Raw genomic sequence first — 18,200 nt, forward strand, 5'->3', positions numbered from 1 at the left:
ACTGTTTCCTTCTCTCTGTGATACCAAGTTACGATCAAGGAGTGTTTGTTTTGATGGTGTACTGTGTAGGAGTAGGAGGGTACAGCAGAAACAAGGTTGTTGATAACGACACCCCTGCGTTGCCGGGGGGGGGGGACTCTTCCGCAGAGACTCTCCATAGGTGTTTGTGGATGTGCCCACCCCATTGGTGTGGGGGTGTCAGGCCAGGCATTCCAGCCATGGTGGTGCTGACCCTCAGTCCTGATGACGTACTATCACACATTGTTAGCAAATCAATTCCTTAACTGAGGGCTCAGCTTTGGGGCTTTACTTTAATCTTACAGACGTATTGCCTTGTGAACATTTTGTTAACACACACATAGACACACTCTGGCTCATACACACACGCATGCACACACACACAGTTTTTGTGAGTAACAGCCAGGCTAACATGGGGAACGCAGCGAAGCATAACGACCGCTCCAGAAGCTGGTGGAGAATTTGTTCATGTTCTGATGTGGCCTCCTCCTCCTCTTGTCAGATAAATATCACTGCCCCCTACTTAACACACACAAACACACATACATCCACTCTCTGAGTGAGTAAGTGAGTGAGTGAGTGAGTGAGTGAGTGAGTGAGTGAGTGAGTGAGTGAGTGAGTGAGTGAGTGAGTGAGTGAGTGAGTGAGTGAGTGAGTGAGTGAGTGAGTGAGTGAGTGAGTGAGTGAGTGAGTGAGTGAGTGAGTGAGTGAGTGAGTGAGTGAGTGAGTGAGTGAGTGACCTCTATGTCTCTAAGAGTAGCTCTGCCCCTTCATGATTTATACAATACATTGTTATCCAGTCGTACTCTATGTTTTAAACACACTATCTGTGTGTGTGTGTGTGTGTGTGTGTGTGTGTGTGTGTGTGTGTGTGTGTGTGTGTGTGTGTGTGTGTGTGTGTGTGTGTGTGTGTGTGTGTGTGTGTGTGTGTGTGTGTGTGTGTGTGTGTGTGTGTGTGCGTGCACGTACATACGTCAGTGTCTACATAACCCTAATTTACCCCTTCCTCTCCTCTCCCTCCATCTCCCTCCCTCCTCCGTCCCTCCTCCTCCTCTAGGTTCCTGCGTCTGTGGATCGCAGTGCTGGTGATCTACCCCACCAACCAGGCGGTGATCGCCCTCACCTTCTCCAACTACGTCCTGCAGCCCCTCTTCCCAACCTGCTTCCCCCCAGAGAACGGTCTGCGCCTGCTGGCCGGCGTCTGCCTACGTGAGTACCCTGTACCCTGGAGGGAGAGGTGGAGGAGGGGGATGATGAGGGGGTGGAAGGGTGTTGAAAAGTTGAATGGATTGAATGTGAGAGAGAGTGACAGAGATGAGAGTGGCAGAGAGAGAGTGACAGAGAGAGAGAGAGAGAGAGAGAAAGAAAGAAAGATAGAAACAAGAGGGAAAGAGAGAGTTTTTGTTAAATACGTTTTTTTCTTCATGTTTAGCTATGCAATGATAATGCAATTCTATGCTACAATTTGACAACTTAGATTGGTTTGTTCTCTACTCTGTGTTTTGTCAACTCTCTGCATGCCAAATATGTTTTGTTTGTAGGAAACCCATAAGATTCTGTTGTATTGGTGTAGTAGTAGCGCCTCTTCATGCAGGAAGAGTGGAAAGGACATGCGAAAGAGAGAGGAGTAAAACATCAACAGATTGTTCCTTCACAGATCTGAGAAAACTGGAATCGGTGCAAGCAGTAGCTACATCTAGTCTACGTTGTATTGCTTTCACTTATTCAATCATATCAGATCTGTGAAGGAGAGTGAAGGAGGGCAAAAAGTGGGGAACAACTTCGTGAGGTTGAATTTAACCTGGGTCTCTTTCTGGTTCACTCACCCTTCACACACACTTTCTCTCTTCATCTCTCTCTCTCTCTCTCTCTCTCTCTCTCTCTCTCTCTCTCTCTCTCTCTCTCTCTCTCTCTCTGTGTCTTTGTCTCTCTCTCTCTCTGTCTGTCTCTCTGTGTCTCTCTCTCTCATTTCAATTCATTTGAAGGGGCTTTATTGGCATGGGAAAGCAAGTGAAATTTGGATAAACAAAAGTGAAATAAACAATAAAAAGGAACAGCAAACATTACACTCGAGTTCCAAAATAATAGAGACATTTCAAATGTCATATTATGTCTATATACAGTGTTGTAACGATGGGCAAATAGTTAAAGTACAAAAGGGAAAATAAATCAACATAAATATGGGTTGTATTTACAATGGTATTTGTTCTTCACTGGTTGCCCTTTTCTTGTGGCAACAGGTCACAAATCTTGCCGCTGTGATGGCACACTGTGGTATTTCACCCAATAGATATGGGAGTTTATCAAAATTGGATTTGTTTTTGAATTCTTTGTGGGTCTGTATAATCTGAGGGAAATATGTGTCTCTAATATGGTCATGCATTTGGCAGAAGGTTAGAAAGTGCAGCTCAGTTTACACTGAGCCTACGGCGACCTCTCTCAATAGCAAGGCTATGCTCACTGAGTCTGTATATAGTCAAAGCTTTCCTTAATTTTGAGTCAGTCACGGTGGTCAGGTATTCTCTCTCTATTCATCTCTCTAGCGCTCTCTCTATCTCTCTCGCTCTCTCTCTCTATTCATCTCTCTCTCTCTGTCTCTGTCTCTGTCTCTCGCTCTCTCTCTCTTCATCTCTCTCGCGCTCTCTCCATCTCTCTCGCTCTCTCTCTCTTCATCTCTCTTCATCTCTCTTCATCTCCCTCACCCTCTCTCTCTTCATCTCTCTCTATCTCAATTAAATTAAATTCAAGGGGCTTTATTGGCATGGGAAACATATGTTAACATTGCCAAAGCAAGTGAAGTAGATATAATACAAAAGTGAAATAAACAATAAAAATGAACAGTAACACTCATAGAAGTCTCTCCATCTTTCTCTCTCTCTCTCTCTCTCTCTCTCTCTCTCTCTCTCTCTCTCTCTCTCTTCATCTCTCTCTCGCGCGCTCTCGTCATGTCTCTTGCTCTCTCTCTCTTCATCTCTCTCTCTGTCTCTCTCTCTTCCTCTCTGTCTCTCGCTCACATCCTCCTCCTGCCATACTTTCTCTTCTGTTCTTTCAGTAACATCCACTTGTGACTCACGGTCAAAGAACATGTAAGAAAAAGAGTGAGTAAAAAGAGGTAGCAGAGTAGGAGAGAGTGTTTGCACCACTCTGAGAGTGGTAGTGAAAGACTTCTCTACAAACCTCACACACGTAGCCCAAATACCACAAGGTGGGCTCAGACAGGCAGAGAGTGACAGAGAGAGAGAGAAAGAGATGGGGAGAAAGAGAGTGAGAGAGAGACAGAGACAGACAGACAGAGAGACAGACAGACAGACAGACAGACAGACAGACAGACAGACAGACAGACAGACAGACAGACAGACAGACAGACAGACAGACAGACAGACAGACAGACAGACAGACAGACAGACAGACAGACAGACAGACAGACAGACAGACAGACAGACAGACAGACAGACAGACAGTGTGAAGCTAGTTTGTGACAACAACAACAACCTCCCAGATAGCTTCAATATGTTTTCTTCTGTCTGTGAAATCTTTCCCCAAAACCCATAAGAACTGTTTAATGATATTTTTTATGAGTTGATCTCATCAATAGGTTTTTTGTAACTGGCTCGATTGTTACTGACGAATAATTGCTGTGGGAAACTGTTCTTTCGTGTCACCATTCAAGCCTAGTACCCACTTTAGCTGGAATGCACCTGTGGCTATTCTGTTGCCCTGATGTTTTTCAGTTCAGCCATAGAGCAGAATACTATGATAGTTTGGCGGTGCAGACTGACCGACTCCCTGTGGGCGTCTTTGTGCCATCCAGTCACACAGTCATCCCAGCTGGGATTGTTTCAGTAATTAGAGAAGATCTGGGGGCGTTGTATTCACAAAGATTCTCAGAGTATAGAAGTGCTGATCTAGGATCAGGTCCTCCCTGTCCAGAAAATGATGATAATCGAACAATCTAAAGGGCTAAACTGATCCTAGACCAGCACTCGTACATGTACATAATGTACCTGTTTTCTTCCCTGAAGCCTTATGCAATCCATAATGCCTCTGGGGAAAGATGTGTTGAGACTTGCCAGAAAGATTCATTTTCCTTGGCCGAGAGTGTTTCCTACACCGATGATGATGTGCAATAGTTTTAGAACACTGCAATCTGATTGGCCAAGGCGATAGCCCTAATGTGTGTTTCCTCGAAACGAATTGGTCAGATGTTGTCAAGCAGAATGTCGAGCTCAGCGTCACTGTTGTTGTTTTTCACCAACTCATTCTCCTGTGTTCTCCTGTGTTCTCCTGTGTTCTCCTGTGTTCTCCTGTGTTCTGCTGCTGTTCCTCTTACAGCCAGCGGCGGAAAATAAGACAACTGGGTGAAGGGTTACTTTAGGACAAGTTCCTTTCTCTCTCTCTCTCCTTCTTCTCTCCTGTTCCTTTTCCTTCTCTCTCTTTTCCTCCTCTTTCTGCTGTTCCTCCTCTTCCTCCGTCTCTGTTGTTTTAGGTTTCTTTGTGTTAGCCTGCATGTACGGTACAGTCTGTATCTCTGTATCTCTGTATCTCTGACGGTGGTTTCAGGGGACATTCTGTATGTTGTGCTATACAAGGGGGTTTCATGTGTCTAGGAGAGTCCAGATATTATTTTCCTCCGTTTCTTTAAGTATAGCGATGTAGCCCTTGAAAAATGATATGCTACAGACGTTTTTTTGACATTTTTATATCACCTTTATTTAACCAGGTAGGCTAGTTGAGAACAAGTTCTCATTTACAACTGCGACCTGGTCAAGATAAAGCACAGCAGTTCGACAAATACAACAACACAGAGTTATACATGGAATAAACAAATATACAGTCAATAATACAGTAGGATCTTCATTTGAGGCAGTTTGCTACAGCAGGAAAATCATCCTTCAGCAACAGGAAATGCGAATTATTATGTGGATTATAATTAATGGACATTGTTGTAGGGGTTTATACAGTGAGTGATATTTTTCGTTAGGGCAAATCAAGTCTGACATTTCAAAGTGGAAGTCACAAACTTTAGAAGCCTTTTTAAAAATCAAATACACTACAAGTTTGCATTTCCTGCCCATCAACAGAAGAGTGAACAAATTAAATCCTACATTTGTATCTATAGCAGGCATAGATGGTGGGGTTTTGCTGTACCTGTATATGGTGCTGTGTGACCATTTTTGCTGACTATACACAAAAAAACGACAATAAAGTATATACGTATATATGTATATATGTATATACTGTTTGTTTTCTTGAGTTGCCTTGATCTCCTTCCCCTCCTGGGCCCCCACTCGTGTCAACCACTAACCATTGGTTGGTCACTGGGACAGACTGCTGCTGCAGCAGTGAGGAAACATTAGAAACGTGTTGAGTTTCAAAAACATGTTGCAGGCCAGCCCCCCCCCCCCCTCCCCCCCCCCCTCTCTCTCTCTGTCCTCATGGCCTGGAGCGGGGTTGCGTGTTGTCCTGTTATTGAACAGTCATGTTATGGAGCTTCTCAGCATGTTCCAGTGTGTGCTCAGTAACAAACTGTTTCCCAGGTGTTAACCAGTGGATGTTCCTCTTACTCAGCCGGACCACATATAGAACAGCGTGGGAATGGGAGTAGGATTCATGTTGTTTTTATTCACGGGACTATGAGATTCCGTTGGGATGATTTAGAATGTTCCCTGCACTGCAGCACAGGTCAAATGTATATATTCTTTTAATGTGCTGCAAAGTGGATATAACTGCACTGTCGGGCAAATTTCAGAAATCTCACAGATATCTTCCATTACATAGGTTATTGTTACTGTAGATGATTGCAAACACACTTGCTGCTTGGCGTCACCTTGCGAGAGAGTGCATCTGTGCTGTATGTTCACACACACACACACACACACACACACACACACACACACACACACACACACACACACACACACACACACACACACACACACACACACACACACTGCTCAGCTCCTACTCCCATGCAGGGTAGACACAGTTTGTGTTAGCCTGATCCCAGATCTACACTTTATGTGCTTTAGTAAACTTCTGTATTGTAGAGGAGCTAAAGCACAGACCTGGGACCAGCTAACTGTGTGTTACCAGCTGACAACATATCCACAGATCAGGCCCTACATCCCCCCTACCCCTTCCCTCGCACTCCCCCCCTTTCCTTTCCCCAAACGGCTAAACACCATACACTCTTTAACAACTATAAACTATGAACAACCCTCCCACCCCACCCCCTTTTCCTCTCCTCCTCCTCTCTCCGTCTCTGTCTGGCTGAGTAGCCTGTCTCTGTTCCTTGGCAGACTGACCAGAACAGATAAGCTCTGAGGTATTTCTAATGTGATGTGTGTGTAATGGGATGTGTGTGTAATGTGATGTGTGTGTAATGTGATGTGTGTGTAATGTCATGTGTGTGTAATGTCATGTGTGTGTAATGTGATGTGTGTGTGTGTAATGTCATGTGTGTGTAATGTGATGTGTGTGTGTGTAATGTCATGTGTGTGTAATGTCATGTGTGTGTGTGTAATGTCATGTGTGTGTAATGTAATGTGTGTGTAATGTCATGCGTGTGTAATGTGATGTGTGTGTAATGTCATGTGTGTGTAATGTCATGTGTGTGTAATGTCATGTGTGTGTAATGTGATGTGTGTGTAATGTGATGTGTGTGTAATGTCATGTGTGTGTAATGTCATGTGTGTGTAATGTCATGCGTGTGTAATGTGATGTGTGTGTGTGTAATGTCATGCGTGTGTAATGTGATGTGTGTGTAATGTCATGTGTGTGTAATGTGATGTGTGTGTAATGTGATGTGTGTGTGTGTAATGTCATGTGTAATGTCATGTGTCAAAAGATAGGTTTTGACTAGATTATTCCTTTGTGCCTTGCTCAAGGGCACATCAACATATGTTTCACTTTGTCGGCTGGGCGATTCGATCTAGCAACCTTTTGTTAGCCCAATGCTAACCGCGAGGCTACCTGCCGCCCCCACTACACTCTAGAATTCAATACCATCGTGTTTAGCATTAACCTAGTAAGTAAGTAGCCTTATCCTTGTAAGTAAGTAAGTAGCCAAGGCAGTGTGAGGCAGCTTGATGTACACACCCTGGACAGGACGCTGGTCCATCGCAGGCCCTTCCATTAGCCCTGATGTAATGTACTGTGGTGCTGTATTAAGAGAGACAGAAAAGGGGGATACCTAGTCAGTTGTACAACTGAATCCATTCAACTGAAATGTGTCTTCCACATTTAACCCAACCGCTCTGAATCAGAGAGGTGCAGGGGGCTGCCATAATCAATATCCACGTCTTCGGCGCCCGGGGAACAGTGGGTTAACTGCCTTGCTCAGGGGCAGAACGACAGATTTGTACCCAAACGTGAAGGTGCGACAGATTGTAGAATAGACAGGCTGAACGCCCAGTCAGTGTCTGTTGATAAACTCAGACCCGTAGGTCTTTGGGGTGTGGTCGTTGTCATTTTATCAGAGAAGTTGATAGGCAAGGAGAGAGGGGTCATAGTTCATTGTGATAGTACAGAGATGTCGCTGCATGCCTTTCACCTTTTATGACACGTCACGCCAGTTGCAGCACAAGGTGTGTTACTGTAACTTCCGCCACACACACACACACACACACACACACAGACACGCACACACACACAAACCTCCCCCCACACACACCTACTTTGCCCTCTTTCTATTTGTCCATCCACCTGATACCGCTATATCTATCTGTTTCTCAATCTCTTTCTCCCTCTATCCCACTCTCCTTACTTCGTTATTTATAGTACTACCACCACTATCTACTGTATGTGTCCAATGCTCTCACTGATTGCTGTTATAAAGCCTTCAAAGGCAAGAACAGAACAGAGCAGAGGGGGAATATAGTGTAGCTGTGCACTGTACGTCTCCCTTTGTGCATTGTTAGCAACAATTCTATACTGAGTTGGTGAGAATTGTATGGTGAGAATTCCTCCAGTCTGCAGTGTTGTTTATTGTACTGGGAATCACCATTGTGTTCCTCTGTTATTCTCAGTAGTCTGATGTAGCAGAGAGCAGCGGAGGATATGAATGGATGGAACACAACGCCCAGTGTGAATTGTGTTGATCTCTGTAATGTTTCTCGCAATTTAATTCAACAAGCTTTCGTGGCATTATCAGTCCCTATCTTATATTGCCACAGTAAAAACACCTGGTACGACCGCAAGGCACTACGGCGGGTGGTACGCACAACCCAACGCACCCCCGGGTGCTCACTGCCTTCCCTCCAGGACACCTACAACACCAGGTGTCTCAGGAAGGCAGATCATCAGGGACCTCAGCCAGCTGAGCCACGGCCTGTTCTCCTCGCTACCATCACTCAGACGCGCGCAGTACAGGAGCATCATGGCTAAAACTTGTTACGGGAAATAATGCATATTTAATCCATAATAACATTCTCTCTGTCTCTCTCTCTCTCACACAGTGTTGTTGACGTGGGTGAACTGCTCCAGTGTGCGATGGGCCACCCGTGTCCAGGACATCTTCACAGCCGGCAAGCTGCTGGCCCTGGCTCTCATCATTATCATGGGTATCGTGCAGATCTGCAAGGGTAGGACTAGGTTCCGTGTGTGTGTATGTGTGTGAGTGTGAGTGTGAGTGTGAGTGTTTGTGCGCGTGTGTGCGCGTGCCAATACGTGTGTGTGTCCCTACACCATCTGTGCCTCTGCATCTTTCTAATCTCTCTCTCGATCCAGAGACACAGAGACACAAAACCCCACTGACATCCCATCACTGGGTCACTGGGGACGCAAAGTCTGGGGCCCAAATGGCACCCTATTCCCTATATAGTACACTACCTTTATTCAGAGCCCAACGGACCCTGGACAAAAGTAGTGCACTACATAGGGAATAGGGGTGCCATTTGAGACGTTACCATAGCCTCCCTCTGGTAAAACTCACAGAGCTAATAGGGTTTTAATGTAGTTTCCATCCCAGCGTGTCTCTGTGGGTTAGTTATCATAACAGTCGTGAGGCTCAGTTATGAGAGAGACGGACAGAGACAACCGTAACAATAGGGCTGTGGACACAGAGAGAGGAGAGGAGAGGAGAGGAGAGGAGAGGAGAGGAGAGGAGAGGAGAGGAGAGGAGAGGAGAGGAGAGGAGAGGAGAGGAGAGGAGAGGAGAGGAGAGGAGAGGAGAGGAGAGGAGAGGAGAGGAGATTCTGAGTGTTGGTGTTAGAACATATGGGTGAGAGTATGGGAGAGTCACCCACCAGAGAGAGATGGAAGGGGGGAGAGGGAGAGAGAGACAGAGAGAGAGAGAGAGAGAGAGAGAGAGAGAGAGAGAGAGAGAGAGAGAGAGAGAGAGAGACATGTCGTGTTCATATTGGCATGCCAACGAAAAGGTGAGCCAGGGGAAAGAAGACAGACAGATGGGTTGGGCTACGAAGCAGACATGTTGTACAAACCAATAGTACACAATAGTACTGTCTGTCTGTCTGTCTGTCTGTCTGTCTGTCTGTCTGTCTGTCTGTCTGTCTGTCTGTCTGTCTGTCTGTCTGTCTGTCTGTCTGTCTGTCTGTCTGTCTGTCTGTCTGTCTGTCTGTCTGTCTGTCTGTCTGTCTGTCTGCCTGCCTGCCACACACCTCCTCATTGTTATGCCATGTGTGACCTGGCAGTGTGTTTATTGATCTGCGTTGCTGTAACAGCAGTTGACCAACTTCAAACAGATGATAATTTCCTCCAAACACTACAAAATCGTAATTCTAAAGCGTCTGGTCCTCTCTTCTCCTCCAGGAGAGTACTATTGGCTGGAGCCAGCGAATGCCTTCGAGCCCTTCCAGGAGTACGATGTGGGACTGATAGCCCTGGCCTTTCTACAAGGCTCCTTCGCCTACGGGGGATGGAACTTCCTCAACTACGTCACTGAGGAGCTGGTCGACCCCTATGTGTAAGACACTACCATTTAGTGCCTCTCAAATGGCACCCTGATCTCTTTGTAGTGCACTACTTTGGACCAGGGCACATAGGGCTCTGGTCAAAAGTTGTGCACTAAATCAAATCAAATCGTATTTGTCACATGCGCAAAATACAACTTACCGTGAAATACTTACTTATGAGCCCTTAACCAACAATGCAGTTCAATAAATAAAGTTAAGAAAATATTTACTAAATAAACTAAGGTAAAAAAAAATGTATAAAAAGTAACACAATAAAATGACATAACAGTAATGAGGCTATATACAGGGTGTCCCGGTACCGAGTCAGGTTAGTCGAGGTCATTTGTACATGTAGGTAGTGGTAAAGATAATAGATCATATGTTACCATGTAGGTAGTTGTAAAGATAATAGATCATATGTTGCCATGTAGGTAGTGGTAAAGATAATATATATTTTACTTATTTCTCCCCATCCCTCCATTCCTCTCTCTATTCTAGGAATCTTCCTCGCGCCATCTTCATCTCCATCCCCTTGGTGACGTTCGTCTACGTGTTCGCCAACATCGCCTACGTCACCGCCATGAGTCCTCAGGAGCTGCTGGCCTCCAACGCTGTTGCCGTGGTGAGTAGCTCCACCCACCACCCTGTCAGAAAGAAGACAGACGTGCTCTGGGTTTATTCATATTCAGTATTGCAAAAGGCCTCTGGCGGTCCCTTCTGGTCACTAAGAGTTAATGCGCTTCAAATTAAACTTTGAGTATTGAAGCGTGTAGTAGCATCACAGTAACATAATCAATAATTATCAATCTTCCACTCTTTTTTCAATTTTAGTATATAAACATGTTTGTGATACTTATGTAGCTATGCATCAGTTCATTGAATTTCTGAGTGTGTGTTTAACCATCTCTTTTCCCCTCCCTCCCTCTCTCCCCTCCCTCCCTCTCTCTCCCCTCCCTCCCTCCAGACGTTTGGTGAAAAGCTGCTGGGAGTGATGTCGTGGATCATGCCCATCTCTGTAGCTCTGTCCACCTTCGGAGGGGTCAACGGATCCCTCTTCACCTCCTCACGGTTAGGATCAACCTCCCTTTAACAACCAGGGTTTATCTGCTGATCTCTCCTTTAACAACCAGGGTTTATCTGCTGATCTCTCCTTTAACAACCAGGGTTTATCTGCTGATCTCTCCTTTAACAACCAGGGTTTATCTGCTGATCTCTCCTTTAACAACCAGGGTTTATCTGCTGATCTCTCCTTTAACAACCAGGGTTTATCTGCTGATCTCTCCTTTAACAACCAGGGTTTATCTGCTGATCTCTCCTTTAACAACCAGGGTTTATCTGCTGATCTCTCCTTTAACAACCAGGGTTAATCTGCTGATCTGTCCTTTAACAACCAGGGTTTATCTGCTGATCTCTCCTTTAACAACCAGGGTTTATCTGCTGATCTCTCCTTTAACAACCAGGGTTTATCTGCTGATCTCTCCTTTAACAACCAGGGTTTATCTGCTGATCTCTCCTTTAACAACCAGGGTTAATCTGCTGATCTCTCCTTTAACAACCAGGGTTTATCTGCTGATCTCTCCTTTAACAACCAGGGTTTATCTGCTGATCTCTCCTTTAACAACCAGGGTTTATCTGCTGATCTCTCCTTTAACAACCAGGGTTTATCTGCTGATCTCTCCTTTAACAACCAGGGTTTATCTGCTGATCTCTCCTTTAACAACCAGGGTTTATCTGCTGATCTCTCCTTTAACAACCAGGGTTTATCTGCTGATCTCTCCTTTAACAACCAGGGTTTATCTGCTGATCTGTCCTTTAACAACCAGGGTTAATCTGCTGATCTGTCCTTTAACAACCAGGGTTTATCTGCTGATCTCTCCTTTAACAACCAGGGTTTATCTGCTGATCTCTCCTTTAACAACCAGGGTTTATCTGCTGATCTCTCCTTTAACAACCAGGGTTTATCTGCTGATCTCTCCCTTTAACAACCAGGGTTTATCTGCTGATCTCTCCTTTAACAACCAGGGTTTATCTGCTGATCTCTCCTTTAACAACCAGGGTTTATCTGCTGATCTGTCCTTTAACAACCAGGGTTAATCTGCTGATCTGTCCTTTAACAACCAGGGTTTATCTGCTGATCTCTCCTTTAACAACCAGGGTTTATCTGCTGATCTCTCCTTTAACAACCAGGGTTTATCTGCTGATCTCTCCTTTAACAACCAGGGTTTATCTGCTGATCTCTCCCTTTAACAACCAGGGTTTATCTGCTGATCTCTCCTTTAACAACCAGGGTTAATCTGCTGATCTGTCCTTTAACAACCAGGGTTTGGGCCTCCCGGGTGGCGCAGTGGTCTAGGGCACTGCATCGCAGTGCTAACTGCGCCACCAGAGTCTCTGGGTTCGCGCCCAGGCTCTGTCGCAGCCGGCCGCGACCGGGAGGTCCGTGGGGCGACGCACAATTGGCATAGCGTCGTCCGGGTTAGGGAGGGTTTGGCCGGTAGGGATATCCTTGTCTCATCGCGCTCCAGCGACTCCTGTGGCGGGCCGGGCGCAGTGCGCGCCAACCAAGGGGGCCAGGTACACGGTGTTTCCTCCGACACATTGGTGCGGCTGGCTTCCGGGTTGGAGGCGCGCTGTGTTAAGAAGCAGTACGGCTGGTTGGGTTGTGCTTCGGAGGACGCATGGCTTTCGACCTTCGTCTCTCCCGAGCCCGTACGGGAGTTGTAGCGATGAGACAAGGTAGTAATTACTAGCGATTGGATACCACGAAAATTGGGGAGAAAATGGGATAACATTTATTTAAAAAAAATAAAAATAAACAACAACCAGGGTTTATCTGCTGATCTCTCCCTTTAACAACCAGGGTTTATCTGCTGATCTCTCCTTTAACAACCAGGGTTTATCTGCTGATCTCTCCTTTAACAACCAGGGTTTATCTGCTGATCTCTCCTTTAACAACCAGGGTTTATCTGCTGATTTCTCCTTTAACAACCAGGGTTTATCTGCTGATCTCTCCTTTAACAACCAGGGTTTATCTGCTGATCTCTCCTTTAACAACCAGGTTTTATCTGCTGATCTCTCCTTATGTCTAATTATACAGTATTGATATTTCTCATCTGAATCTCTGACTAGGAACTCTTACTGTACGTCTGTACCAGACCTTTATACCACCATGTATTCCTCTACAGTGTTTTACAGTATTTTGTGTTGCAGATTAAATTGGTGTTCATTCTGATTATCTATCTCTGTCTATTTCTCTCTCTTTCTCTCCAACAGGTTGTTCTTTGCTGGAGCCAGAGAGGGCCACCTCCCCAGTCTTCTGGCTATGATCCATGTGAAGCGCTGCACCCCCATCCCTGCTCTGCTCTTCACTGTGAGTACCAACTCCGTCCTTCTCTATCTCAGACTGTTTACCAATTTCCCTGTCCACGCCACAAATATAAAGTTCAATGAAGCCAGCCTTTAAAATGTCACTGTCACAACCCACTGGGAACACACTGGTTGAATCAATGTTTTCACGTCATTTCAATGAAATTACGTTGAACCAACATGGAATAGACGTTAAACTGACGTCAGTGCCCAGTGAGAAGCTTCTAGCAAGCAATCTGATACCCTTTAACCTCTCTCTCACTATCCCTCTCTCCCTCCATGCCCCAGTGTCTGTCCACCCTGCTGATGCTGTGCACCAGTGACATGTACACCCTCATCAACTACGTGGGCTTTATCAACTACCTCTTCTACGGGGTCACTGTTGCCGGGCAGATTGTGCTGCGCATCAAGCAACCTGACATGCACCGACCAATCAGGGTGAGTTTCCTAGGAGACCCATTCCTGGCATTGGGTTGAATTAAGTTCTATAGGGGCTAGACTTTCTCCAACATTTTTATTTGACCTTTTTGTTATGTTCTCAATGTTTAGTCAATCTGACCCTAGGTATTCGATGGCCTATTATATGCAATCTTATTGTGGTTTGCACAATGACTGACTCCACCATCTGTCTCTCTCCCTCCTACAGATCAGTCTGGCATGGCCTGTGATCTATCTGTTGTTCTGGGCCTTCCTGCTCATCTTCTCCCTGTACTCTGAGCCCGTGGTGTGTGGCCTCGGTATGGCTATCATGTTGACTGGAGTACCTGTCTACTTCCTGGGTGTCTACTGGGACAACAAGCCTGAGTGCTTTAACACCTTCGTTGGTACGGCAGCCTCGTTCAAATTCCTTCAACTTGATTTATGTATTTAACCTTTATTTTAGCAGGCAAGTCAGTTAAGAATAACTTCGTATTGACAAGGATGGCCTGGAACTTCATTAAAGGTAGACTCAGCAATATGACAGAGTTTCAGAAAGTAAACAGCATAGTGGTTTAATTTCCGCAACAACTAAGAGCGTTGAAGTGCGAGGCTCAATTTCTCTGCCGTTTTGGTGCCCTGGCTACCACTCTGTGAACAGCGTGAAGCTGTGTGCGACTGTGTGAGAGCGAAGTTTTGCATCTCGCTCATCTCAATATCTGCGGTGCTGCTCGTGGCAACGTTCAACTTTCAAAAGCATTGTTATTATTATTATTCAAATGGCTGGCTTTCTAGTCACATGACATTATGAATGTTGATTCACAAGATATCACTACTAACACGGATTCTTCTTCTGACTCGTGGCTCTTTTCCTTATGACTCCTTACACTGTATTAACTTCCTTGGCTTCTCTCTGTATCTACTGGCCGTTTACTATACTGTTGTACTCTAGACTAGTATCCTAACCTCTCCTCTTCTCTCTCTCCAGCCAAGATGACCTACCTGGGCCAGAAGTTCTGTATGGTGGTGTATCCAGGGGAGACGAAGGGAGGCGAGGAGGCAGGGAGTGGGGAGGAGTGCGAGCAGCTGAAGGAGTCGCGGGCTCCTCTCTCGCAGGAGGACGGCGAGACACAAAAGTCTGCAGAACACACACCTTGACTACCCCCCCAACACCCAACGCCTCACCATACACACACAGACACACACAAACTCAGAGAAACACACTCTCGTTGAGGTAGTAAAAGTTTCAGGTATATCACTATGGCAGAGGGGAGTTAACACCCACACACTCACAGACTTGGAAACATTCAGTGACACACACTGTTATTTTAATGTGTTCAGACGTCTGATTGTAGCTTTGTTTCAATCACGAATGCTGTCCCAAATAGACAAATGGAGGAGAAGGAGGTGGGAGGGGGTGGGAGGAGGTGGGAAGGAGGAGGAGAGAAACATTTAGGGGAGAGGGAAGATTATAGACCTATATCTGGTCATTACATTTTAGTCTGCCTCCCTTCGATGCTGCTTATTGTAGAAGACATATCCAACCTGACATCCTCACAGATACACACCTCTTTTCATCCCCTCGTTTTTGTAAATTTACCCACTTGACAATAATAAGGATTCCTCTTTTTCTTCCCCCTCCACTTCTTTTTCATCTTCCTCCTCTTCCTCCACACACTCCCTGCACACCCCATGAGCGAGAGAGTGGCGGCCATTTTAAAGTACTCGTAGTGTACTGTGGCAGATTCATCATCAGTATTGCTTGTGTCAGTTTGTATTTCGTTTTTGCCACCTTTTGAATTTGCCTTGTCTTACTGAAAACACACCAAAGCTGGATTTTTTTATCGTCAAAAACATCAAATTAATATCAATTCATTTTATGTTCTATGTCAAATACACTAAATACTGTCTGTGTTTTTTAATTTTAACAACTGTGATTCCAAAATGTATTTTATATCTGTGATAATTGTTTATATCATGTGTCGTTGTTATTATTTTAGTTTTATTATGTTAGTTTTAGTGTGTATTTTTTTTCTATTCAACATCATGCAACAGCGGAGGTATACATTTAAGAGCCTATGGGTAATCTGGTTCAGTGCCTGTCAGATCCTTGCCTGGTGCAAAATCAACTCTTTTATCGCTCTAATTCTGAAATATTCTGTACTTAGGTATTGGTCTATTTTTGTTATCATTGATGTTGACAGATTATTTTATTCTGATATTTTTAAAGAGCTAAGAAAACATTTCATGTGGAAGAGAAAAAGAAAGGAGTGGCCATTTTGAATATTCCACTTTGACTCAGTGACATCATTTTACTGGACACCTGAGAAGGATTTCATTAAAGACAGACAATCAACTCTACAGATGGACCACCAGCTCAATGAAAGACTAGCAGTACAGACTGACAACAGTGCTAAACCTTTACAGATACTAACAAACAGAGAAGTCTTGAAAAATATAGGGGTAGGCTAGCAGACTCTGAAGAGCATTTTGAGTAGGGTTCTCCACAATATTGACCAGACATGCACAAACTCACATGCTCACAAACACACGTGAACCTCCGCGGAGAGAATTGACACAAGTTTAATCATGTGTAGCTAAGCGTACTGTACTGTTGTGAATGAGGCCAACCAGTAGTGTTCCTGTGTTTTAATGTCAATGTCTATCATGAGGTTAATTCAGTATTTTTGTAAATTAAAACAAATCTATGAATCCACTCTATAAAAGTTTGATAGTGCTTTATTTAGGGGTGTTTTAATAAATATAATTGATCATAATATAAAAACAATCATTGGAGACATTTACATTTTAGCAGGCGCTCTTATCCAGTGCAATTAGAGTTAAGTGCCTTGCTCAAGGGCACATCGACAGATTGTTCACGTAGTCGGCCCAGGGATTCGAACCAGCAACCCTTTGGTTACAGGCCCAACGTTTTTAATCGCTAGGCTACCTGCCACCCTATAGTGGAGCACATGTGACTACGTTGCGGATGTTGCCTTCCCATCAACCGATGGTTGTGTGTCAAGTCATCAAATGGTCCGTGGGGCATCAGATTGCTGTGGTTAGCAGATATGTTAAACACCTATCCAGACGTTGTGAGATCTGGCATGTGTCTGCCATGTAGTCAGCCTGGACCTTAGGCCTATACTGCAGCTCTGAAAGTTCTACGATGTCTTTGAAAGTTGCGTGACAGAGATGTGTTTTGTGCCTGTATATCACTAGATGTCACATGACGTACTGTATGGTAAGTCACCACAGAAAAAAAAGTGATGTTTTATTTATTTAAAGTGGGAGGGTATCCTCTTCATGGACATACTGTCACCGTGCTTCGTTATCTCATTACCATGGACATACTGTCACTGTGCTTCGTTATCTCATTACCATGGACATACTGTCACCGTGCTTCGTTATCTCATTACCATGGACATACTGTCACCGTGCTTCGTTATCTCATTACCATGGACATACTGTCACCGTTCTTCGTTATCTCATTACCATGGACATACTGTCACCGCGCTTCGTTATCTCATTACCATGGACATACTGTCACCGTGCTTCGTTATCTCATTACCATGGACATACTGTCACCGTGCTTCGTTATCTCATTACCATGGACATACTGTCACCGCGCTTCGTTATCTCATTACCATGGACATACTGTCACCGTGCTTCGTTATCTCATTACCATGGACATACTGTCACCGTGCTTCGTTATCTCATTACCATGGACATACTGTCACCGTGCTTCGTTATTTCATTACCATGGACATACTGTCACCGTGCTTCGTTATCTCATTACCATGGACATACTGTCACCGCGCTTCGTTATCTCATTACCATGGACATACTGTCACCGCGCTTCGTTATCTCATTACCATGGACATACTGTCACCGTGCTTCGTTATCTCATTACCATGGACATACTGTCACCGTGCTTCGTTATCTCATTACCATGGACACACTGTCACCGTGCTTCGTTATCTCATTACCATGGACATACTGTCACCGTGCTTCGTTATCTCATTACCATGGACATACTGTCACCGTGCTTCGTTATCTCATTACCATGGACATACTGTCACCGTGCTTCGTTATTTCATTACCATGGACATACTGTCACCGTGCTTCGTTATCTCATTACCATGGACATACTGTCACCGTTCTTCGTTATCTCATTACCATGGACATACTGTCACCGTGCTTTGTTATCTCATTACCATGGACATACTGTCACCGCGCTTCGTTATCTCATTACCATGGACATACTGTCACCGTGCTTCGTTATCTCATTACCATGGACACACTGTCACCGTGCTTCGTTATCTCTTTACCATGGACATACTGTCACCGTGCTTCGTTATCTCATTACCATGGACATACTGTCACCGTGCTTCGTTATCTCATTACCATGGACATACTGTCACCGTGCTTCGTTATCTCTTTACCATGGACATACTGTCACCGCGCTTCGTTATCTCATTACCATGG

General features: G+C 44.9%; 1 protein-coding gene across 1 annotated transcript in view; it reads left to right on the forward strand.

Annotated features, from left to right (window-relative positions):
* Window positions 1-16,433, forward strand: part of LOC120030439 (large neutral amino acids transporter small subunit 2-like) — a 24,075-nt gene extending 7,642 nt beyond the window's left edge. The window contains exons 3-11 of the mRNA XM_038975841.1: window positions 1,076-1,227; window positions 8,475-8,600; window positions 9,787-9,940; window positions 10,428-10,551; window positions 10,894-10,997; window positions 13,203-13,299; window positions 13,584-13,733; window positions 13,942-14,119; window positions 14,701-16,433. Of these exons, the coding sequence (XP_038831769.1) occupies window positions 1,076-1,227; window positions 8,475-8,600; window positions 9,787-9,940; window positions 10,428-10,551; window positions 10,894-10,997; window positions 13,203-13,299; window positions 13,584-13,733; window positions 13,942-14,119; window positions 14,701-14,870 (1,255 nt within the window). The 3' untranslated portion in view covers window positions 14,871-16,433. The remainder of the gene's footprint in view (window positions 1-1,075; window positions 1,228-8,474; window positions 8,601-9,786; window positions 9,941-10,427; window positions 10,552-10,893; window positions 10,998-13,202; window positions 13,300-13,583; window positions 13,734-13,941; window positions 14,120-14,700) is intronic.
* Window positions 16,434-18,200: the final 1,767 nt, after the last annotated feature.

Source organism: Salvelinus namaycush, chromosome 36 (genome assembly GCF_016432855.1).
Source record: "Salvelinus namaycush isolate Seneca chromosome 36, SaNama_1.0, whole genome shotgun sequence".
Taxonomy (NCBI): Eukaryota; Metazoa; Chordata; class Actinopteri; order Salmoniformes; family Salmonidae; genus Salvelinus; species Salvelinus namaycush.